The sequence below is a fragment of the Budorcas taxicolor genome, chromosome 3 (assembly GCF_023091745.1).
Source record: "Budorcas taxicolor isolate Tak-1 chromosome 3, Takin1.1, whole genome shotgun sequence".
In the NCBI taxonomy this organism is placed as follows: Eukaryota; Metazoa; Chordata; class Mammalia; order Artiodactyla; family Bovidae; genus Budorcas; species Budorcas taxicolor.
In genome coordinates, this window is record NC_068912.1 from 105,134,498 (window position 1) to 105,159,673 (window position 25,176).

A 25,176-nucleotide genomic window follows, 5' to 3' on the forward strand; every position below is an offset into this window, starting at 1 on the left:
GCATCAGACTTTACTTCCATTAACAGTCACATCCACAAATGGGTGTTGTTTTTGCTTTGGCTCTGTCTCTTCATTCTTTCTGGAGTTATTTCTCCACTGATCTCCAGTAGCATATTGGGCACCTATTGACCCGGGGAGTTCATCTTTCAGTGTCCTATCTTGTTGCCTTTTCATTCTGTGCATGGGGTTCTCAAGGCAAAAATACTGAAGTGGTTCATCCCTTTTCCAATGGACCACATTTTATCAGAACTCTCCACCATGACCACTCCATCTTGGTGGCCTGCTGCAGGGCTGGGGGCACTAAGTGCAGCAGTGCCTGCATGGGACCTTTGAAGGAGGTCCCCATTATCTTCCTTACCTCCACCATAGTTTGGCCTCAAGTCAAATAACAGGGAGGGAACACAGCCCTGCCCTTCAACAGAAAATTGGATTAAAGATTTGCTGAGCATGGCAGCTCATCAGAACAAGACCCAGTTTTCCCACTCAGTCAGTCTCTCCCATCAGGAAACTTCCATAAGCCTCTTATCCTTCTTCATCAGAGGGCAGACAGACTGAAAACCACAGTCACAGAAAATTAACCAATCTGATTACATGGACCACAGCCTTGTCTAATTCAATGAAACTATGAGCAATGCCATGTAGGGCCACCCAAGATGGATGGGTCATGGTGGCACATAGTACTTCAGGTTTAATTTGTATTATTTATTTCTTCTAGTTATGGGTTGTCTTAACACAGTAGCCACATGGTTAATGTAACTGAATTATGAATTTTATTTAATTTTAATTAAATTTTAAAACAGTCTCCATACAGTTACTGGAAAATTTTAAAGTGTTTTCAGTAATTTTGACTATAAAAATCTTCTGTTCAGCTGTAAGTTTTATAAAAAATAAATATCAAGTATTTCTGATGAAAATTTAGCATCTGAATTGAGATAAGCTATAGTTATAAATACATATCAGATTCTGATGACTTAATATTAAAAAGAATATAAACTGTTTCCATTGATTTTTATAGTATTTTATATTTTATATTTATAGTATTTTATATGTTATATTTATAGTATTTTATATTTAGTATTTTATACTATTTCAATATATTGGAATAAATAAAGTGCATTATTAAAATTATTTTCACCTTTCCTTTTTTTACTTTTAAAATGACACAGAAACTTAAAATGATGTAAGTGGCTTGAAGTATATTTTTGTTGGATAGTACTGTTCTAGACCCTGGGTCAGGGGGGAGGCAGTGGAATATAGGACTGGGGGAGTTGCTTTTTCTACGTACACAAATACCCCTGGATATTCTAGAACCTGGGTGGAATCTCCACCTAGTGAAGCCTTCCTCTCCCATCAAATTAATCCTACCTCCTACCCTTTTGCTGAAAACCAGTGTCTTTAATGAGCTTGGCCTTGCTGATAGGAGTGTTTTGTGTTCTTCAGGTATTTCAGGAGGAAAAAAAGTTATGAGTCACTGCTGTATGTTAAAGAGTATCACACAGGTTCAACACTGATCAATGATTTTGATGAAATAAATTTCTGGAGAACTCTTAACTAGTACTAGCATATAAAGTTGTTCTCTAAAATACAATGTACCACTAATCATGGGGACTTAAAATGAAGAAGAATTAAAGTAGATTTTAGTTAAGAGATGAGTTTCTTTGCAGCCAGAGATGGAGAAGCTCTATACGGTCAGCAAAAACAAGACCGGGAGCTGACTGTGGCTCAGATCATGAACTCCTTATTGCCAAATTCAGACCTACATTGAAGAAAGTAGGGAAAACCACTAGACCATTCAGGTATAACCTAAATCAAATCCCTTATGATTATATAGTGGAAATGAGAAATAGATTTAAGGGACTAGATCTGATAGATAGAGTGCCTGATAAACTATGGATGGAGGTTCCTGACATTGTACAGGAGACAGGGATCATGACCATCCCCATGGAAAAGAAATGCAAAAAAGCAAAATGGTTGTCTGAGGAGGCCTTACAAATAGCTGTGAGAAGAAGAGAAGTGAAAAGCAAAGGAGGAAAGGAAAGATATAAGCATCTGAATGCAAAGTTCCAAAGAATAGCAAGAAGAGATAAGAAAGCCTTGTTCAGTGATCAGTGCAGAGAAATAGAGGAAAACAACAGAATGGGAAAGACTAGAGATCTCTTCAAGAAAATTAGAGATAGCAAGGGAACATTTCATGCAAAGGTGGGCTCGATAAAGGACAGAAATGTTAGGGACCTAACAGAAGCAGAAGATATTAAGAAGAGGTGGCAAGAATACACAGAAGAACTATACAAAAAAGATATTCATGACCGAGATAATCACGATGGTGTGATCACTCACCTAGAGCCAGATATCCTGGAATGTGAAGTCAAGTGGGCCTTAGGAAGCATCATTATGAACAAAGCTAGTGGAGGTGATGAATTCCAGTTGAGCTATTTCAAATCCTGAAAGATGATGCTGTGAAAGTGCTGCACTCAATATGCCAGCAAATTTGGAAAACTCAGCAGTGGCCACAGGACTGGAAAAGGTCAGTTTTCATTCCAATCTCAAAGAAAGCCCATGCCAAAAAATGCTCAAAATACTGCAGAGTTGCACTCATCTCACACGCTAGTAAAGTTATGCTCAAAATTCTCCAAGTGAAGCTTCAGCAATATTTGAACCATGAACTTCCAGATGTTCAAGCTGGTTTTAGAAAAGGCAGAGGAACCAGAGATCAAATTGCCAGCATCCACTGGGTCATGGAAAAAGCAAGAGAGTTCCAGAAAAACATCTATTTCTGCTTCATTGACTATGCCAAAGCCTTTGACTGTGTGGATCATAATAAACTGTTGAAAATTCTGAAGGAGATGGGCAAACCAGACCACCTGACCTGCCTCTTGAGAAACCTGTATGCAGGTCAGGAAGCAACAATTAGAACTGGACATGGAACAATAGACTGGTTCCAAATAGGAAAAGGAGTACATCAAGGCTGTATATTGTCATCCTGCTTATTTAACTTATATGCAGAGTACATCATGAGAAACGCTGGGCTGGAAGAAGCACAAGCTGGAATCAAGATTGCTGGAAGAAATATCAGTAACCTCAGATATGCAGATGACACCACCCTTATAGCAGAAAGTGAAGAGGAACTAAAGAGCCTCTTGATGAAAGTAAAAGAGGAGAGTGAAAAAGTTGGCTTAAAGCTCAACATTCAGAAAACGAAGATCATGGCATCTGGTCCCATCACTTCATGGGAAATAGATGGGGAAACAATGGAAACATTGTCAGACTTTATTTTTTGGGCTCCAAAATCACGGCAGATGTTGATTGCAGCCATGAAATTAAAAGACGCTTGCTCCTTGGAAGAAAAGCTATGACCAACCTAGACAGCATATTATAAAGCAGAGACATTACTTTGCCAACAAAGGTCCGTCTAGTCAAGGCTATGGTTTTTCCTGTGGTCATGTATGGATGTGAGAGTTGGACTGTGAAGAAAGCTGCGTGCTGAAGAATTGATACTTTTTAACTGTGGTGTTGGAGAAGACTCTTGAAAGTCCCTTGGACTGCAAGGAGATCCAACCAGTCCATTCTGAAGGAGATCAGCCCTGGGTGTTCATTGGAAGGACTGATGCTAAACCTGAAACTCCAGTACTTTGGCCATCTCATGTGAAGAGTTGACTCACTGGAAAAGACTCTGATGCTGGGAGGGATTGGGTGCAGGAGGAGAAGGGGATGACAGAGGATGAGACATCGCCTCATCACATCATCCAGAGGCTAGATGGCATGACCAACTCAATGGATGTGAGTCTGAGTGAACTCCGGGAGTTGGTGATGGACATCGAGGCCTGGCGTGGTGCAGTTCATGGGGTCGCAAAGAGTCGGATACAACTGAGCGAGTGAACTAAACTGAAGAGATGAGTTGTTGGATCAAAAGCTAAGAAAGCTGAGGAAAGCATCTTGTGTCCTAAGGCTAATTTTCCCAGATTAAAAAAAAGAAAAAAACTCAGAAAGGTTAATAACCATACGTTTCTGTCTCTGAATTGAAACTGGACTTATGTTTTTTCTTCTCATGCTTCTTGGTTCCCGCTGAGTCTTAGTTATATACAGAGATTTCTGATTTGCTTTAAAAGGTGTTACTCTCAAGAAGTATCATGAAGAAAGTTTTTAGTAAATGTTGAGTGACTGCAGGCAAGTGGTACCACTCTTCTGCCTTAGCTGTTTAGAATGTTTATTATATATTCTTTGTCTATCACCCCCAAATAATTTTTTTAATCTATAATATTCTTTAGCTTAATACATATGTCAAAGATTATTTCATACCCTCTCAGTCAAATCAGTTTTCTAGAGAAGAGAGCCTTTTCCTGAGACTGCTGTTTCAGATTCACATAAGATACATTTCCCTGGAAGCCCCTTTGTGTGGCCTAGCTTCCTATTACAGTGAATAAAGAAGTGATCTCAGTGTCCCAACTAGAAACGGGTGTCAAGACAATTGCCTGAGTAGCTCACAGGAAGACAGCTGATTTCATTTGATAAATTTTCCTTATTTCAATAGCAATAGTATTTTCTACAAAACCATAAAATCAAACACATGTAAGGGTGGATGATGAACCAGAGGCATGCAGCTAGTGTGTGGTAAACATGGGACCTGCCTGAATTCTAATCTTTTGGTTTTCAAGTGAGGAATTTGAAGCCCTGAGGGGGTGAGTTCAGTGAATGAACCAGGAATGAACCAGGCCAAGTTTCAAAGTTGCATCTCAATTTCTTGGTATAGAAAAACCATATTTGCCCCAAGTTTGTAATTCTGTATGTTTCCTGCAAGACCCTGGAAAATGTCAGGAATTTGTAACTCACTTGTTTAGGATGAGAACCTGAGACTTTGGGGGATGATTTATGAAATGGTTTATAGATACTCCTCTGTTAATGAGTCCAAATTACTTTATGTACCTGTCTCTATGGTCTAAACAGTGAGGATTTACTCTATTCTCAGACCTCTACATCTAAGGAGTTAGTTCCTAGCTAGGACTCTATCCTATTACCTTCTAACAGAATAAAGTTGATCTTGAGATCTCTGGTACTGTGAGGCATAGACATCTCTCAAAGGTCTACTTGGGCAGTGTGAACAGATTGAAAAATGATGAACAGGTTAATAATCTCTTATCAGTCCCCAAACCCATATGAATCTGACTTCAGGTTTTAATTTTATCTCTTTAAAGCTTTTATTAAGTGGCTCCTGTCTGCATATGGTGACATACATTCACATTTTCACTCCAGAAAACCTTGGAGAAATAAGTCACTCTTAGAAGCTTAGTGTTCTGAATTACTACAAGTTGATCCCATTACACATTAAAACTTATTTTAAAAAATAATTTTAATTTGAAAGTATCCTAAAGTGGATTATACCATTCTTTCTTATATTTAGTTTGTTGGGTCTAATTTTAACCATTTATTAATGACTGAAAAAGTTGGCTTAAAGCTCAGCGTTCAGAAAACTTAAGATCATGGCATCTGGTCCCATCACTTCGTGGCAGATAGATGGGGAAACAGTGGCTGACTTTATTTTTCTGGGCTCCAGAATCACTGCCGATGGCAATTGCAGCAATGAAATTAAAAGACGCTTACTCCTTGGAAGGAAAGTTATGACCAACCTAGACAGCATATTAAAAAGCAGAGACATTACTTTGCCAACAAAGATCCATCTAGTCAAGGCTATGGTTTTTCCAGTAGTCATGTATGGATGTAAGAGTTGGACTATAAAGAATGCTGAGTGCCGAAGAATTGATGCTTTTGAACTGTGGTGTTGGAGAAGACTCTTGAGAGACCCTTTGACTGCAAGGAAATCCAACCAGTCCACCCTAAAGGAGATCAGTCCTGGGTGTTCATTGGAAGGACTGATGTTGAGGCTGAAACTCCAATACTTATAGCCACCTGATGCAAAGAGCTGACTCATTGGAAAAGACCCTGATGCTGGGAAAGATTGAAGGCAGGAGGAGAAGGGGGCAAGAGAGGATGAGATGGTTGGATGGCATCATCGACTCGACGGACATGGGTTTGGGTAGACTCCAGGAGTTGGTGATGGACAGGGAGGCCTGGTGTGCTGAGGTTCATGGGGTCACAAAGAGTGGGACATAACTGAGTGACTGAACTGAATGACTGAAATCCTTATGAAGTATGTGTGTATATATATAAAGGATACAAAGTTCCATGGGCTTTTAGTAGTCTGTTCATAACTCTGTTTTAACCACAAGCCCATGTTTGGTGCATAATTTTATAAGATGTAAGGTTTTCAGGAATGCATACTGTTATAAAAACTACTGGATTTAAGTCCATGGATCGTAACTGAAAAGGTTTGAAAGCCACTGCCTTAGTAAGCTCTTTCCTTGTGCCAATAGTAATTTCTTACGTTACATAGCACTTGACTATTTGCCAAACCTGTCTCTATATAAAATAGCCTATCACAAGTAAACTAGGTAAGGGATTTATTTCTTGTTGTTTTTAAACTATAGTAAGCAAGCATAATGAAACCAAAGAGAGCATAGGCTTTGAAATTAGCCCTTAATTTTAGCCTTTCCATTTAGTAGCCACGTGACCTTGGATGCTATAATTAATCTTGTTTAATTTCAGAACCTCAGCTCTTTTTTTCCCCCCTATTTAAATGAAAAATGCCAGATTTTTGGGTGCTTTAAAACAGGGGGCTCCAGCCCCTGGACCATGAACCAGTACTGGTCTGTGGCCTGTTGGGAACTGGGCCACACAGCAGGAAATGAGCAGCAGACAAGTGAGCAAAGCTTCAGCTGCAGTTACAGCCACTCCCCATCACTTGCATTACTGCCGAGTTCCACCTCCTATCAGATGAGCAGTGAGGTGTATAATTACTTCATTATATATCACAATGTAATAATGATAGAAATAAAGTGCACAATAAATGTAATGAACTTGAATCATCCCGAAACCACTCCCTGCCCCATCCATGGAAAAATTGTCTTTCATGAAACTGGGCCCTGGGGCCAAAAATGTTGGGATCTCCTGCTTTGAATCAAGTAATGATCAAAGGATTGATCTAAGAAGAAAACGTGAGATTTGTAAATATTTATGCACCCAGCATAGGAGCACCTCAATACATAGGCAAGCAGTAACACACATAAAAGGGAAGTTGGCAGTAATACAATAGTACTAGGGGACTTTAACTCCCCACTTAAACCAATGGACAGATCATTAAAACAGAAAATTAAAAAGGAAACACAAACCTTAAATGACACATTAGAGCAGATGGACCTTATTGATATGTTCAGGACTTTCTATCCAAATGCAGAATACATTTTCTTCTCAAGTGCACATGGAACATTCTCCAGGATAGACATCTTGGGTTACAAATCAAGCCTTGGTAAATTTAAGAAAAATGAAATCATATCAAGCTTCTTCTCTGACCACAGTGTTATGAGACTAGATATCAATTACAGGAAAAAAAAATATAAAACACACATGAAGATTAAACAGTATGATTCTGAAGAATGAATCAGTTACTGAAGAAATAAAAAGAGAAATCAGAAAATTCCCAGAAATGAATGACAACGAAAACTACAACCCAAAACCTGTGGGATGCAGCGAAAGCAGTCCTAAGAAGGAAGTTTATACCAATACAGTCCCACCTCAAGAAACAAGAAAAACAGAATAGGCAACCTCACTTTACATTTAAAACAACTGGAAAAAGACGAATTAAAAAATCCCCTAAAGTTGGTAGAAGGAAAGAAACCAGAGAGAGAGCAGTGAAAAAGAAATGAAATAATAGTAAAGATTAATAAAACTAAAAGTGGATTCTTTGAAAAGAGAAACAAAACTGACAAACCATTAGCCAGGCTCATCAAGAAAAAAAGGGAGAAAAATCAAATTAACAAAATTAGAAATGAAAAAGGAGAGGTTACAACTGACAATGTAGAAATACCAGGGATCATAAGAGACTATTATGAGCAACAGCAGACAGTAAAATGGACAACCTGGGAGAAATGGATAGATTCTTAGACAAAGTCAACCTTCCAAGACTGAACTAGGAAGAAATAGAAAGTATGAACAGGCCGGTCACAAGCAGCGAATCTAAACCATGATTAAAAATAAACTCCCCAAAAGCAAAAGCCCAGATGGCTTCACGGGTGAATTCTGTCAAACATTTAAGAAGAGCTAATGCCTAACCTTCTGAAGCTCTTTCAGACAGTTAGAGGAAGGAACACTTCCAAACTCATTCTACAAGGCTGCCATCACCCTGATACCAAAACTACATAAAGATAACACACAAAAAGAAAATGACAGGCCAGTATCACTAACGAACATAGATGTAAAAAAATCCTCAACAAAATTCTAGCAAACAGAATACGACAACACATTAGAAAGATCATATACCATGATCAAGTCAGGTTTATCCCAGGAATGCAAGGATCCTTCAGTATACACAAATCAATCAGTATGATACACCATATTAACAAGTTGAAAAATAAAAAACCATGTGATAATCTCAGTAGATGCAGAAAAAGCTTTCAACAAAATTCAGCATCTGTTTATGATACCAACTCTCAAAAAACAGGCATAGAAGGAACCTACCTCAACATAAAGGCCATATATGCTAAACCCAGAGCAAGCATTATTCTCAGTGCGTAAAAAACTGAAAGCATTCTCTCTAAGATCAGGAGCAAGACAAAGGTACCCACTCTGACAGCTGTTATTCAGCATAGTTTTAGAAGTCCTAGCTATGGCAATCAGAGAAGAAAAGGAAATAAAAGGTATCCAAATTGAAAAAGAAGGAAAATTCACTGTTTTTAGAGAATATGATACTATACATAGAAAACCCTAAAGATACTGTCAGAAAATTACTAGAGCTAATCAGTGAATTTAGTAAAGTCACAGGATACAAAATCATTACACATAAATCCCTGGCATTCCTATACACTAACAACGAAAAATCAGAGAAATTAAGGAATCAATCCCATTTACCACTGCAACAAGAAGAATAAAATACTATGAATAAACCTATTCAAGGAGACAAAAGAGCTGTGTACAGAAAACTATAAGACACTGATGAAAGAAAACAAAGATGACAGATGGAGAGAGATTCCACGTTCCTGGGTTGGAAGAATCAATATTGTGAAAGTTACTATACTATTAAATGCAATCTACAGATTCAGTGCAGTCACTGTCACATTATCAGTGACATTTTTCACAGAACTAGAATGAGGATATTTCACAATTTGTTTGGAAACACAAAAGACCCTGAATAGCCAGTGCAATCTTGAGAAAGGAGAATGGAGCTGGAGGAATTAACCTTCCTGACTTCAGACTGTGCTACAAAGCTGCAGTCATCAAGACAGTATGGTATTGGTGCAAAAACAGAGATATAGATCAGTGGAACAAGATAGAAACCCCAGAGATAAACCCACACAGCTACAGGCACCTAACCTTTGACAAAGGAGACAAAAATTTACAATGGTGAAAGATAGTCTCTTCAGTAAATAGTGCTGGGAAAACTGGACATGTGAAAGTATGAAATTAGAACACTTCCTAACACCATACACAAAGAACAAAGATAAACTCAAAATGTGTTAAAGACCTAAACATAAAACCCAAAGCTATAAAACTCTTAGAGGAAAACATAGGCAGAAGGCTCTTTGATATAAATTACAGCAAGATCCTCTGTGACCCGCCTCCTACAGTAATGGAAATAAAAATAAACAAGTGGGAGCTAATTACACTTAAAAGCTTTTGCACAGCAAAGGCGACTATAAACAAGGTGAAAAGACAACCCTCAAAATGGGATAAAAAAATTGCAAATGAAACAACTGACAAAGGATTAAATTCTAAAATGTACAGTTTGTGCAACTCAATACCAGAAAAACAAACAACTCAATCAAAAAGTGGGCAGAAGACCTAAGCAGACATTTTTCTAAAGAAGACATACAGGTAGCTAATAAATACATGAAAACATGCTTAGCATCGTTCAATATTAGAGAAATGCAAATCAGAAACTATAATAGATATCACTTCACCAGTCAGAATGGCCATCATCAAAAAATCTACAAACAGTAAATACTGAAGGGAGTGTGGGAAAAAAGGAACCCTGTTCCTCTGCTGTTGGGAATGTATATTGATATAGCCACTATGGAGAACAGTATGGAGATTCCTTAAAATCACTAGAAATAAAACTACTATATGACCCTGTAATCCCACTACTGGGCATATACCCTGAGGAAACCATAATTGAAAAAGACGCATGTACCCCAGTGTTCATAGCAGCACTATTTACAATAGCTAAGACATGAAAGTAACCTAGATGTCTATCAACAGATGAATGGATAAAGAATCTCTGGTATATATACACAATGGAATATTACTCAGCCATATAAAGAAACACATTTGAGTTGATTCTAATGAGGTAGATGAACCTAGAGCTTTTTATACAGAGGAAGTAAGTCAGAAAGAGAAATATATATTAATGCATATATATGGAATCTAGAAAGATGATACTAATGAACCTATTTGCGGGGCAGTAATGGAGATGCAGATATAAAGAACAGACTTGTGGATGCAGGATGGGAAGAAGAGGGTGGGAAGCATTGAGACAGTAGCATGAAAACATACAGTACAATATGTAAAATAGATAGCCAGTGGGAATTTGCTGTATGCCTCAGGGAACTCAAACTGGGGCTCTGTGACAAACTAGAACAGTGGGATGGGGTGAGAGGTGTTAGGGAGTTCAAGAGGGCAGGGACATATGTATAGGGATATATGTATACCTATGACTGATTCATGTTGATGTATGGCAGAAACCAAACCAATACAATACAATACAATCCTTCAATTAAAAATATATTTTTAAAAATATATAACAATTTATCACTTTTACCGTTTTAATGCTTAAGTGCATTTATAGTGATGTATAGCCTTCGCTGCTGTCCAACTCCAGAATATTTTCATCATTTCAAACAGAAACTCTGTACCCATTAAATCATAACTCTCCATTCCCCCTCTTTGCCCAGCCCCTAATAACCTCTGTTCTACTTCCTTTCTCTAGGAATTTCCCTATTCCAGTTGCCAAGTGCAAGTGAAATCATACAGTAGTTAGCCTTTTGTACTTGGCTTATTTCACTGAGCATAATGTCTTCAAGATTCATCCATGTTGCAGCGTGTATCAGAATTTTATTCCTTTTTATGGCTGAATAGTATTCGATTGTATGTATAAGCCTTATTTTATTTATTCGGTCAGTCATTGGTGGACACTTAGATTGTTTCTACTCTTTTGCTACTGTGAATAATGCTGCTCCGAACATTTGTGTACAGGTACCTGTTTCAGTCCCTGTTTTCAGTTCTTTTGGGAATATACCTAGAAGTGGAGTTACTGGGTCATTTGGTATTTCCATGTTTAACTTTTTAAAGTTTTCCACAGCAGCTGCACCATTTTTTTATTTCCACTAGCAATTCACAAGGGCTCTAATTTCTCCATATCCTTGCTAGCACTTAGGATTTTTCTTCATAATAACCACCCCAGTGGGTGTGAAGTAGTATCTCATTGTGACTTTAACTTGCACTTTCCTAATGATTAAGCGTCTGCCTCCAATGCGAGAGACCTGGGTTTGATCCCTGGGTTGGGAAGATCCCCTGGAGAAGGAAATGGCAACCCACTGCAGTATTCTTGCCTGGAGAATCCCATGGACGGAGGAGCCTGGTAGGCTACAGTCCATGGGGTCGCAAAGAGTCAGACACGACTGAGCGACTTCACCTTCACCTTCCTAATGATTAATGATGTTGATTTTTATGTACTTATTGGCCATCTACATAGATAAACGGGGGCTTCCCAGGCGGCACTAGTGGTAAAGAACCTGCATGCCAGTGCAGGAAATGTAAGAGATGTGGGTTCAATCCCTGGGTCAGGAAGGTCCCCTGGAGAAGACCATGGAAACCCACTCCAGTATTCTTGCCTAGAGAATCTCATGGACAGAGGAGCCTGGTGGGCTACTGTCCATAGGATCGTAACAGCTGAACATGACTGAAGCAACTTACCAAGCACATGTAGATAAATGGAGAAATACCTATTCAGGTCCTTCGCTGATTTTTCAGTTGGATTTTTTGAGGGTTTCTTTTGTTTTTTGTTTTTTTTGTCATTGAATTGGAGGAGTTCTGTACATATTCTAGTGATTAGTCCCTTATCAGATGAATGATTTGCCAATGTTTTCTGCCATTTTGTAGGTTTTCTTCTCATCCATGTGATAGTGCTCTTTGATGCACAAATGTTTTTCATTTTGATGAAGTTCAGTTTATCTGTTTTTTCTTTTGTTGCCTGAGATTTAGATGTCAAATTCCAGAATTATTGCAAAATTCAGTGTCATGAAGATTTTCTTCTCTGTTTTCTCTAAACGTTTTATAATTTTAGCTCTAAAGTTTTGGTCTTGATACATTTTGAGTTAATTTTTATATATGGTATAAGCTAAAGGTCCATCTTCGTTCTTTGGCACGTGGGTATCCAGATTTCCTAGCATCATTTGTGGAAAAGACTATTCTTTTCCCTTTGAATGTTGTTGGCACCTTTATTAAAAATCATTTGACTATACATATTTGAGTTTATTTCTGGGCTCCCTATTCTGTTGGTCTGTGTGCCTGTCCTTCTGCTAGTACCCTCACACACACTGTTTCGATTACTATAGCTTTGTAGTAAGTTTTGAAGCCAGGAATTGTGAGTCTTCTAACATTTTTCTTCATTTTCAAGATTGTTTAAGCTATTAGAAGTCCTTGAGATATCACGTGAATTTTAGGATGGCTTTTTCTATTTTTGCAGAAAAACATCATTGGGATTTTGATAGGGATTGCATTGAGTCTGTAGATCTTTATGTAGTATTGTCTTAACATTAGTCTTCTAATTCATGAATGTAAGTGTCTTTATACTTCATTATTTCTTCAGTTTCTTTCAGCGATGTTTGTAGTTTTCAGTGTACAATACTTTGATTATATGGCTGTTATATTTCTCACAGTGAATTAATAGAGTAACCTTCTAGTTTATCTATTATTGTTTAAAATTACCTATTAATGCCCTGAAAAGTCTGTTCTGTTTTTAACAGAATCAGGGTTCTGAACTCAAAAAGCTGAGGGAAGGATCCTGGAAATTGGAAACTTAACTAAATTATTGCCCCTGGGAAGCCCTTCTGGGTGTTCAGCCTGCTGGTTTTCTCTGATTAAAACCTAATTTCATTGCAGGTCTCCTTTGATCTACAATTGTTCATATTTCTAATTTTTTTTAATCTTTTGCTTCTAGATTTCTCCATCTTGTTAAAGAGGAAATTCCTATTTGATATAGCTGATGATACCATGCAAAAATCAGATCCTCGAAAAGGTCAGAACCTGTACTTATATGTGATAGAAATGAAGAGTTATCTTCTGTTAGGCTGTGGATGAATGTATGTGTCACAGAAAGCTGTTCAAGTAAATAAAAGTGTCTCATCCTTTCTTACCAACTTATCCTGCAATTTCACAAATCCTGCATGTCATTTTGTAGCTCTTTTACAAAGTAACTCTTCACATAATTGTCTCAAATAGTCTTTTCTGTAATCTTATGAAACAGAGACTGTTGCTATTCCTGTTCTATGGAAACATTACTCAACAACATGTTGTTCCTATAAACTGCAAGATTTTGTCCCGAATCTTTTTGCCTCTAAATCTTACTCTTCTTACTACCTCATAAGTTCATGATCACTATTCAAATTTAGTAGACATGTAAGTATGGAAGCTGTATGAACATTAAAAATAATATACATGAAAGTCTATGAAAAAGTTAAAGCATCTTTATGGGTATAAAATATTATTAATAAATCAAATCATGATATTGAATATTTAAATATAATCTCTAGAATCATCCAGACTCCCCATTATGTGTATAACATTGTCTTATTGTGGCAAATGGCACTCTTTGCTGATACTTTCTCTTGTATTCTCATCTTGTTCAGTTTCTGTCATTTGTCTCTGTAGCTTCCCTTCCCCCTTTCCATCTGTAGTAGCTGCTGGTTATTATCCATACACTTAATCCATTTCCATGTCTTAGTACTTTTATACTACACTTCCTTTAACTCAAATGCCTATTCATCTTTCTTTTCTGACAATCCTACCTCAAGTCACCTGTGAAACTTTCCTCCTCTCCCCAAGCAAAGTCAGTCATTCCTTTTGCTTTTCTCAGAGCACTTTGTATAGCAAATCTCTCTTATAGCAAAAATCACATTATATTATGATTGTGTATTTGCGTTGCTGTCTGTCCTGTTAATCTGCTCTTTGTGAGTTCTTTGTGCACGTAGATGGATTCATTTGTCTTCATGTCCTTACCACTCAGTGTTACTCCTAGGCTTAGCTATGAATGAAATGACAGTTTTCCTTGAAGAATCTGTACAATATTCTAAGTGAGAGACTGACCACATAAAAATATTCAGAAGTTTATAACTATTTGTAAATGAATATAGTACATGTATTTTGAAGTAGAATAATGGAGTAATCACAGCTAGGCAAAGTTATTTAGGGAAGACTCTTCTAGATCAGGGATCAGTAAGCTGTGGTCCATAGGCCAAATCCTGTCAGCTGCCTGTTTTTGTAAATAAAGGTTTATTGGAATATAGCCATGTCCATTTGTTAATGTGTATGGCTACTTTCATTCTACAATGGCAGAATCGAGTAGTTGTAGCAGAAACCATATATCCCATAAAACTGAATTTTTTTACCCTCTGGCTCTTTTCAAAAAGTTTTCTATTCCCTGCTCTACAAGATAGGTTTTGAAAAGAGGTATGAAACAAAGAGGAATGCGAATTGTTGAAGCGTGAGTGTGCATCATAGTGCAATGAAAACAGCCACAGTAGTAGGAATGCCAAGTGAAGCTCCGCTCTAATCCAGTTTGTCAGAGAGAAGTATGTTGAAGAAATGAAATGTCAAGAATGCTTTGAGGGTAGACCCAAGATTGGGGTGAGGGAAGACCGGGAGGCATGTCTCCCCACGCCTGGGTACTCACCAGCTGCTGGTAGGGGACCTCCTGTGGACAGGCTGAAGGGAGGACCCTGGGAACAACCGGGTAAGGGGGAGTGGAGGAAACTTGAACCCTGATGACCAGCAACTGTGGGGTTGCTTGGGGAGGTGGAGTGGCTTTGGTGCCTTGGGCAGTTTGAGCACCTTTGGTCACTGGAAGCAGCGTGCCTGCTCACCTGAGAGGGGTAGGGATCCCTCAGGGATCAGAGGATCCACTAGGGGAAGCCCCTGGGGCTCCCCTGTCACATAATGGTGACTGGGGGGAGGTGTAGTTTGGTACTGGGTGTGGCTGGGGCGCCTTTGAGTGCTGGGAGCAGTGCACCTGCTCCTCTGGGCAGGGGTTGGGGGGACCTCTGGTGAGATCAGAAGATCTACTGGGGAAGCCCCTGGGGTTCCCCTTTCACTTGGCCCCAGGGAGCCTTCTGGGGCGTCTCTGCCCTCTGGGGCCTTGTCTACCCTCCCCAGCCCTCTTTACCCTTTGGAAGAGCCCTTCACTCTTCAGGGACCCCCGTCCACTTGGGTGGATCCTGTGGATGTAAGAGGGAGTAGGGAGGCTCATTTATGGAGAGAAAAAGGTGGGCTGGTTTGGGGAGGCTCCTGTGGGTTAGAAGAGCAGGGAACTACCACCCATTCGATTCTGGGAAGCCTCCTAAGGCTCCCAGGCCCAGCCCTCCACCATCCAGAGTCCCCCTCCTGGCTCTCCAGCCTCCAGAGGCCCCTCCTCCTTCCAGGCTGAGCTTTCGGCCATCTGGAAGGTCCCCTCCACCCTCCAGGGTACCCATCCTCTGTGGGCCTCCTCACCCTTCCAGGGACCCTTGTCTGCTCTCTAGCCTGGGCCCTCCCCCATCCAGGATCCCTTTCTACCATCTGGTTCCCTCCTACTTCTCAGGGCCCCCTCCATCCTCCAGGGCCCCCTCCCTCTCAGCCCCCTCCACCCTCCAGGGTGAGCCCTCTGTTCCCTGGGGACCAACCCTCAGGGGCCCCCTCTGTCCTCCAGAGCCACCTCCAAGGATACCCTCTGCCCATGTAGGTCCTGCAGGTATAGGAGGGAGGGGAGATATAGCGGGGGCAGCCAGGGGATGGTCCTTCTAGTACAGAAGAGAGGGAAATCCATCTGGTGTTGTGCCACCCACTTGGCCCTGAGGAGCCTCCTAGGGACCTGATCCTTATCTTCCACACCCCAAATCCAGATGCACTGCAGAGGCCCTCTCAGTTGGGTTGAGCCTGGACCTTCCCCCAACTCCACCCAGGGCTTTTTCTGAAGGCTTGGGTCCTAAGTCAGGATCCCACCCCCACCTAAATCCCATCTCCACCTAACCATTTCCACCACCTGAGCCACTCACCATCTAAGCCCACCCTTCAAAGCCAAGGTTTTTTTTGCCTTTTGGGTTTTTACTGTTTACCAGTAGAGTTTGGTTTTACCCTCCAGTGGTTGTTTCATATATATTCTTATTCTTTCTACTATTTCAGTTAGTTTTCCATGCTTATTTTATTATTTATACTCTTTGTTGTTATTCTACTCACTCTTATTTTCATTTTTATTACATATATATATATATATAAAATATATGTATATGTGTGTGTGTGTGTACTTTTTTGTTTCTCTTTTCTTCTCTCTCATTGCTATTGAAGTCTGGTTTTACCCTTCAGGTGGTTTTATTTTTTATACTTTGTTATTATTCTGCCTTTTTTTCTTTTTATTCCCACACTCCACTACATTGCTGGAGTAACAGAGAACATCAAGTTCCAGAGAATATTAATTGGAGTGAGGGATCCCAGAGGTCTGTATCTCAATACCAAGACCTGGCTCTATCTAACTGCCTACACACTCTACTACTGGAAACCTCAGGCCAAACAACTAGTGAGACAGGAACACGGTCCCACCCATCAAAATAAACAACAGAAAATGAAGGAGCAAGGTAAAAAGTATACAGCCAAATAAATGAGGAGGAAGTAGGCAACCTCTCTGAAAAATAATTTAGAGTAATGATAGTAAAGAAGTTTCAAAATATTGAAAACAGAGTGGAGAAAATACAAGAAACATTTAACACATTTAACAAAGACCTAGAAGAAATAAAGAAACAGTGACAACACAATTACTGAAAGTACTCTAGGAGAAATCGATAGCAGAATAACTGAGGCAGAAGAATGGATCAGTGAATTGAAAGATAGAATGATAGAAATAACAGTCATCAAAGTGTTAGCCACTCACTTGTGTCTGACTCTTTGCAACCTCATGGACTGTAGCCCACCAGGCTGCTCTGTCCATGGGGATTCTTCACCCAAGAATACTAGAGTGAGTTGCCATTCCCTTCTCCAGGGGACCTTCTGGACCCAGGGATTGAACCTAGGATGCCCACATTGCAGTCAGACTGTTTACCACTGAGCCACCAGGAAGCCCTCAGTAACTGCCATGGAGCAGAAGAGAGAAAAAAGAATGAAAAGAATTGAGGACAGTCTCAAAGATCTCTGGGACAGTATTAAATGCACCAACATTTGAATTATAGGGGTCCCAAAATGAAGAGAAAAAGAGTATGAGAAAATATTTGAGGAGATTAGAGTTGAAAAATTCCCTAAAATGGGAAAGGAAATAACCACCCAAGTCCAGTAAACCCAGAGCATCCCATATAGGATAAACCCAAAGAGAAAAACACCAAGACACATATAAATTAATCAAACTAACAAAAATTAAGCACAAAGAAAAAAATATTAAAAGCTGCAAGGGGAAAGGAAAAAAATAACAGAAAAAGGAATCCCCAGGGCTTCCCTGGCAGCTCAGAGGTTAAAGAATCTGCCTTCAATGCAGGAGACCTAGGTTCAATCCCTGGGTTGACAAGATCCCCTGAAGAAGGAAATGGCTATCTGCTGCAGTATTCTTGCCTGGAGAATACCCACTGAAGCCTGGTGGGCTACAGTCCGTAGGGTTGCAAAGAATCAGACACAACTGAAGCAACTTAGCAGACACACATTCACAAAATCTCCATAAGTCTAACAGCTAATTTTTCAGCAGGAACTATGCAGGTGTTTAAAGTGAAAGAAAAAATGATGAAAGAAAAAAACCTGTAACCAAGATTACTCTACCCATCAGGGATCTCATTCAGGTTTGATGGTGAAATCAAAAGCGTTACAGACAAAAGCTGAAAGAATTCAGCACCACCAAACCAGCCTTACAATAAACGCTAAGGAAATTCTCTAGCAGGAATCACAGCAGAAGAAACAGACCACAAAAACAAACCTTAAATGATTAAGCAAATGGCAGTAGGAACATATATGTCAATAACTACCTTAAATGTAAATGGATTAAATGCACCAAGCAAAAAACACAGACTGGCTGAATAGATATAGAAACAAGACCCATGTATATGCTGCCTGTAAGATAACTCACTTTAAACCTAAAGACACAGACTGAAAGTCAGGGGATAGATAAAGGTATTCCGTGCAAATGGGAATCAAAAGAAAGCAGGAGTAGCAATACTCATATCAGACAAAATAGACTTTAAAGTAAAAACTTTTACAAGAGTTAAGGAAGGACACTACATAATGACCAAGGGATCAACCCAAGAAGATATAATGATTATAAATATTTATTCAGCCAACATAGGAGCACCTCAATACATAAGGCAAATGCTAACAACCATAAAAGGGGAAAACAACAGTAACACAATAATAGTAGGGGAATTTAACACCCCACTTACACCAATGGACAGATCATCACAACAAAAAATTACTAAGGAAACACAAGCCTTAAATGAAACACAAGCCTTAAATGACACATCAGACCATGTGGACCTAATAGGTATCTTCAGGACATTCCATCCCAAAACAGCAGAATACACATTTTTCTCAAGTGCACATGGAACAATCTCCAGGATAGATCACATCTTGGATCACAAATCAAGCTCAGTAAATTTAAGAAAATTGAAATTGTATCAAACATCTTTTCTGAACACAACACTATGTATGAAACTAGATATAACTTACAAGAAAAAACTGTAAAAAACACAAACACATGGAGGCTAAACAACACACTTCTAAATAACCAACAGGTCACTGAAGACGTCAAAAGGAAATTTTAAAAAATACCTAGAAACAAATGAGAATGAAAATATGATGACCCAAAACCTGTAGGATGCAGTAAAAGCAGTGATAAGAAGGAAGTTTATAGCACTACAAGCCTACCTCAAGAAACAAGAAAAACATCAAGCAACCTAACTTTACACCTAAAGCAACTAGAAAAAGAGCAACAACAACCAAAAAATCAAAGCCTAGTAGAAGGAAAGAAATCTTAAAGATCAGAGCAGAAATAAAAGAAATGAAATATTAAAGGTGACTAAAACTAAAAGCAGGTTCTTTGAGAAGATAAAATTGACAAACCACTAGCAGGCTTGTCAAGAAAAAAGGAAGGAACTCAAATCAATAAAAACAAAAACGGAGACATTATAACAGACAACACAGAAATAAAAAGAATCATAAGGGACTACTATGAACAATTATATGCCAATAAAATGGAGAGTCTGGAAGAAATGGACATATTCTTAGAAAAGTACAACCTTCCAAAACTGAACCAGGAAGAAATAGAAATCATGAATAGACCAATCACAAGGACCAAAATCGAAACTAATCAAAAATCTTCCAACAAGCACAAGCCCAGAACCAGATGGCTTCACAGGCAAATTCTACCAAAAGTTTAGAGAAGAGCTAATACCTATCTCACTCAAACTCTTCCAAAAAACAGCAGAGAAAGGAAAGCTCTCAAACTCATTTTATGAGGCCACCATCACCCTAATACCAAAAGCAGACAAAGATACCACCAAAAAGGAAAATTACAGGCGAGTATCACTGATGAATATAGATGCAAAAAATTCAAAATTCTAGCAAGCAGAATCCAACAACACATTAAAAAGATCATACACCATGATCAAGTGGGATTTATCCCAGGGATGCAAAGATGCGTCACTATACACAAAGTAATCAATGTAATATACCATATCAACAAACTGAAGGATAAAAATCATATGATCGTCTCAATAGATGCATAGAAAGCTTTTGACAAAATTCAGCACCCATTTATGATAAAAATTCTTCAGAAAGTAGGCAGAGAAGAAACTTGCTTCAACATAATAAAGGCCTAATAGAATAAAACCAAAGCAAACATTATTCTCATTGGTGAAAATCTGAAAGCATTTCTTCTAAGTTCAGGAACAAGACAAGGGTGCCCACTCTTACCACTTTTATTCAACATAGTTTTGGAAGTCCTATTCATGGCAATCAGAGAACAAAAGGAGATAAAAGAAATCCAGATTGAAAATGAAGAAGTAAAACTCTCACTATTTGCAGATTACATGATACTATACACAGAAAACCCCAAAGACTCTACCAGAAAATTACTAGAGTTAATCAGTGAATATAGTAAAGTTGCAGGATGTAAAATTAATACACAGAAATCCTTTGCATTCCTATACACTAACAGTGAAAAATCAGAGACGGAAACAATCCCATTCACTATTGCAACAAAAAGAATAAAATACCCAGGAATAAACCTACCCAAAGAGACAAAAGACCTGTATGCAGAAAACTAGAAGACAGAAAACATAGAAGATACAATGAAAGAAATCGAAGTTGACACAAACAGATGGAGAGAGATTTCATGTCCTTGGATTAGAAGAATCAATATTGTGAAAATGACTATACTACCTAAAGCAATCTACAAATTCAGTGCAATCCCTATCAAACTACCAATGATATTTTTCACAGATCTAGAACAAAGGATTTCACAATTTATATGGAAACATAAAATGCCCCGAATAGCCAAAGCAGTCTTGAGAAGGAAAAATGGAAGTGAAGGCATCAACCTTCCTGATTTCAGACTATACTACAAAAAAAAAAAAGTCACAAAGACAGTATGGTACTGGCCTAGAAATAGAAATATGGAACAATGAAATAAGATACAAAGCCCAGAGATAAACCTACACACCTTATCTTTGACAAAGGAGGCAAGAATATACAATGGAGAAAAGACGGCTTCTTCAATAAGTCGTTCTGGGCCAATATGGAGAACAGTGTGGAGATTCCTTTTAAAAACTGGAAGTAGAACTGCCTTATGACCCAGCAATCCCACTGCTGGGCATGCACACTGAGGAAACCAGGATTGAAAGAGACACGTGTACCCCAGTGTTCATCACAGCACTATTTACAATAGCTAGGACTGGAAGTAACCTAGATGTCCATTGGCAGATGAATGGATAAGGAGGTTGTGGTACATATACACAATGGAATATTACTCATCTATAAAAATGAATGCACTTGAGTCATTTCTAATGAGATGAAAAAAAACTGGAGCCTATAATACAGAGTGAAGTAAGTCAGAAAGAGAAACAGCAATGCTGTATATTAACACATACATATGGAATTTAGAAAGACAGTAATGATGATCCTATATGCAAGGCAACAAGAGACACAGATGTAAAGAACAGACTTAAGGACTTTGTGGGAGAAGGCGAGAATAGCACTGAAACGTGTATGTAAAATAGATGACCAGTGCAAGTTTGATGCATGAAGCAGGGCACAAAACTGATGCTCTGGGAAAACCCAGAGAGCCATGGGGTGGGGAGGGAGGTGGGTGGGGGGTTCAGGATGGGGTGCTACATGTGCACCTGTGGCTGATTCATGTAGATAGATGGCAAAACCCGCCACAATATTATACTAATTATCATCCAATTAAATTAACTTTAAGAAAACCTAAAAAAAAAAAATAGGTGGTGCTGGGAAAACTAGACAGCTATGTGCAAAAGAATAAAAGTAGAACACTTTCTAACACCATACACAAAAATAAAATAGATTAAAGACTTAAATATAAGGCCAGAAACTATAAAGTTCTTAGAGGAAAACATAGGCAGTACACTCTTTCACATAAATCACAGCAAGATCCTCTATGACCCACGTCCTACAGTAATGGAAATAAAAGCAAAAATAAATAAATGGCACCTAATTAAATTTAAAAGCTTTTGTACAGCAAAGGAAACTACAAACAAGATCAAACAACCCAGAAAGGGATAAAAAATTTGCAGATGAAACAGCTGATAAAGGATGAATCTCCAAAATATACAAGCAACTCATTCAGCTCAATACCAGAAAAACAACGCAATCAAAATGTGGGCAGAAGATTTGAACAGACATTTCTCCAAAGAAGATGTAAAGATGGCTAATAAATGCAAGAAAAAATGCTCAACATCACTCATAATTAGAGGAATGCAAATCAAAACTGCAATGAGGTATCACCTCACATCGATCTGAATGGCCATCATCAAAAAAATCTACAAACAATAAATGCTGAAGAGAATGTGGAGAAAAGGGAACCCTCTTGCACTGTTGGTAGAAATGCAAATTGACATAGCCACTATGGAAAACAGTATGGAGATTCCTTAAAAAACCAGAAATAAAACTATGATGTGACCTAGCAGTCCTACTACTGAGCATATATCTTGAGGAAACCATAATCAAAAAAGACACATGTACCCCAGTGTTCATCAAAGCGCTGTTTACAGTAACTAAGACATGGAAGTAACCTAGATGTCCATTGACAGTTGAATGGACAAAAAAGTGGTATATATACACAGTGGAATATTACTCGGCCATAAAAGGAACACATTTGAGTTAGTTCTAATGAGATGGATGAACCTAGAGCCTATTTATTATACAGAGTGAATTCTGTCATAAAGAGAGAGACAAATATCATATATTATTAACACATAGTTCAGTTCAGTCTCTCAGTTATGTCCGACTCTGCAACCCCATGGACTGCAGCACGCCAGGACTCCCTGTCCATCACCAACTCCCAGAGCTTGCTCAAACTCATGTCCATCGGGTCAGTGATGCCATCCAGCCATCTCATCCTCTGACATCCCCTTCTTCTCCTGCCTTCAATCTTTCCCAGCGTCAGGGTCTTTTCCAATCAGTCAGTTCTTCCCATCAGGTGGCCAAAGTATTGGAGTTTCAGCTTCAGCATCAGTCCTTCCAATAAATATTCAGGACTGATTTCCTTTAGGATGCACTGGTTGGATCTCCTTGCAGTCCGAGGAACTCTCAAGTCTTCTCCAACACCACGGTTCAAAAGCATCAATTCCTTGGCCCTCAGCTTTCTTTATAGTCCAACTCTCACATCCATGCATGACTACTGGAAAAACCATAACTTTACTAGATGGACCTTTGTTGGCAAAGTAATGTCTCTGCTTCTTAATATGCTGTCTAGGTTGGTCCTAGCTTTTCTTCCAAGGAGCAAGCATCTTTTAGTTTCATGGCTGCAGTCATCATCTGCACTGATTTTGGAGCCCCCGAAAATAAAGCCTCTCACTATTTCCATGGCAAATAGATGAGGAAACAGTGGCTGACTTTATTTTTCATGGGGTCGCAAAGAGTCAGACACGACTGAGTGACTGGACTGAACTTTTTCCATTGTTTCCTCATCTATTTGCCATGAAGTGGTGGGACCAGATGCCATGATCTTAGTTTTCTTTTTTTAAAAAAATTTATTTAGTGGAAGGATAATTGCTTTACAGAATTTTGTTGTTTTCTGTCAAATCTCAACATGAATCAGCCATAGGTATACATATATCTCCTCCCTTTTGAACCTCCCTCCCATCTCCCTCCCATCCCATCCCTCTAGGTTGATACAGAGCCCCTGTTTGAGTTTCCTGAGCCATACAGCAAATTCCTTTGTCTATTTTACATGTGGTAATGTAAGTTTCCATGTTACTGTTTGCATACATCTCAGCCTCTCCTCCCCTCTCCCCATGTCCATGAGTCTATTCTCTATTTCTTCATTGCTGCCCTATAAATAAATTCTTCAGTGCCATTTTTGTAGATTCTTATATATGCATTAGAATACGATATTTATCTTTCTCTTTCTGACTCATTTCACTCTGTATAATAGGTTCTAGGTTCATCCACCTCATTAGAACTGACTCAAAGGTGTTCGTTTTTATGGCTGAGTAATACTCCATTGTGTGTGTGTACCACAACTTCTTTATCCATTCATCTGTTGATGGACATCTAGGGTGTTTCCATGTTCTAGCTATTGTAAATAGTGCTGCAATGAACAATGGGATACATGTGTTTTTTCAATTTTGATTTCCTCACAGTATATGCCTAGTAGTGCGATTCCTGGGTCATATGGTGGTTTTATTCCTGTTTTTTTAAGGAGTCTCTGTACCATCTTCCATAGTGATTGTATCAATTTACATTCCCACCAACAGTGTAAGAGCATTCCCTTTTCTCCACAGCCCCCCGCCCCCAGCATTTTTTGTTTGTAGACTTTTTGATGATGGGGCATTCTGACTGGTGTGAGGTGATATCTCACTGTAGTTTTGATTTGCATATGCTGCTGGAGATCAGTGGAGAAATAACTCCAGAGAGAATGAAGGGATGAGATGGCTGGATGGCATCACTGACTTGATGGACGTGAATCTAAGTGAACTCCGGGAGTTGGTGATGGACAGGGAGGCCTGGCGTGCTGCGATACATTGGGGTCGCAAAGAGTCGGACACGACTGAGTGACTGAACTGAACTGAATAATGAGTGATGTTGAGCATCTTTTCATGTGTTTGTTAGCCATCTGTATGTCTTCTTTGGAAAGGTGTCTGTTTAGGTCTGTTTCCCACTTTTTGATTGGGTTGTTTGCTTTTCTGGTATTGAGTTGTATGAGCTGCTTGCATACTTTGGGAATTAATCTTTTGTCAGTTGTTTCATATGCTATTGTTTTCTCCTATTCTGAGGGTTGTCTTTTCACCTTATGATGATGATGAAGGAGAAGGAGGCAGTAATACAAATTAATACTGTATCCACTGTGTGCCAGATACTGTCCTGTGTGCTTTATGTGTATCCTATTTTCCCTGCAACTGTATAAGTTAATTGCTGCTGTTGTTTTTATTTTGCCAGTAAGGAGACTGAGGCACAGGGGGTTAAGTTACTTAGCCACAGTAATACAGCTAGTACATGATAGAAGCAAATCTGAACCCAGACAGTCTGGCGGCAGGGTCTTCATAACAGAATAGGGGAAACTGGGGATATTTGGTAAAAACACCCAGAAGCTTGGAATAAGGTAAATAGTCTGAGTAATTGGGGCTTCCCAGGTGGTTCAGGGGCTTCCCTGATAGCTCATTTGGTAATGAATCT

The 25,176-nt window shown here is 39.0% G+C and overlaps 1 protein-coding gene across 7 annotated transcripts in view; it reads left to right on the top strand.

Moving 5' to 3' along the window:
• Window positions 1–25,176, top strand: part of SCMH1 (Scm polycomb group protein homolog 1) — a 216,476-nt gene that overhangs the window by 35,299 nt on the left and 156,001 nt on the right. For 2 of the 7 annotated variants that reach the window (XM_052638227.1, XM_052638233.1), the window contains exon 2: window positions 13,262–13,339. The exons of 3 other annotated variants lie outside the window; for them this stretch is intronic. In XM_052638227.1, the coding sequence (XP_052494187.1) occupies window positions 13,315–13,339 (25 nt within the window). In that variant the 5' untranslated portion in view covers window positions 13,262–13,314. Of the gene's footprint in view, window positions 1–13,261; window positions 13,340–25,176 lie in introns of those variants that run through there. 2 more of the 7 variants (XM_052638229.1, XM_052638231.1) reach the window with 1 other exon arrangement.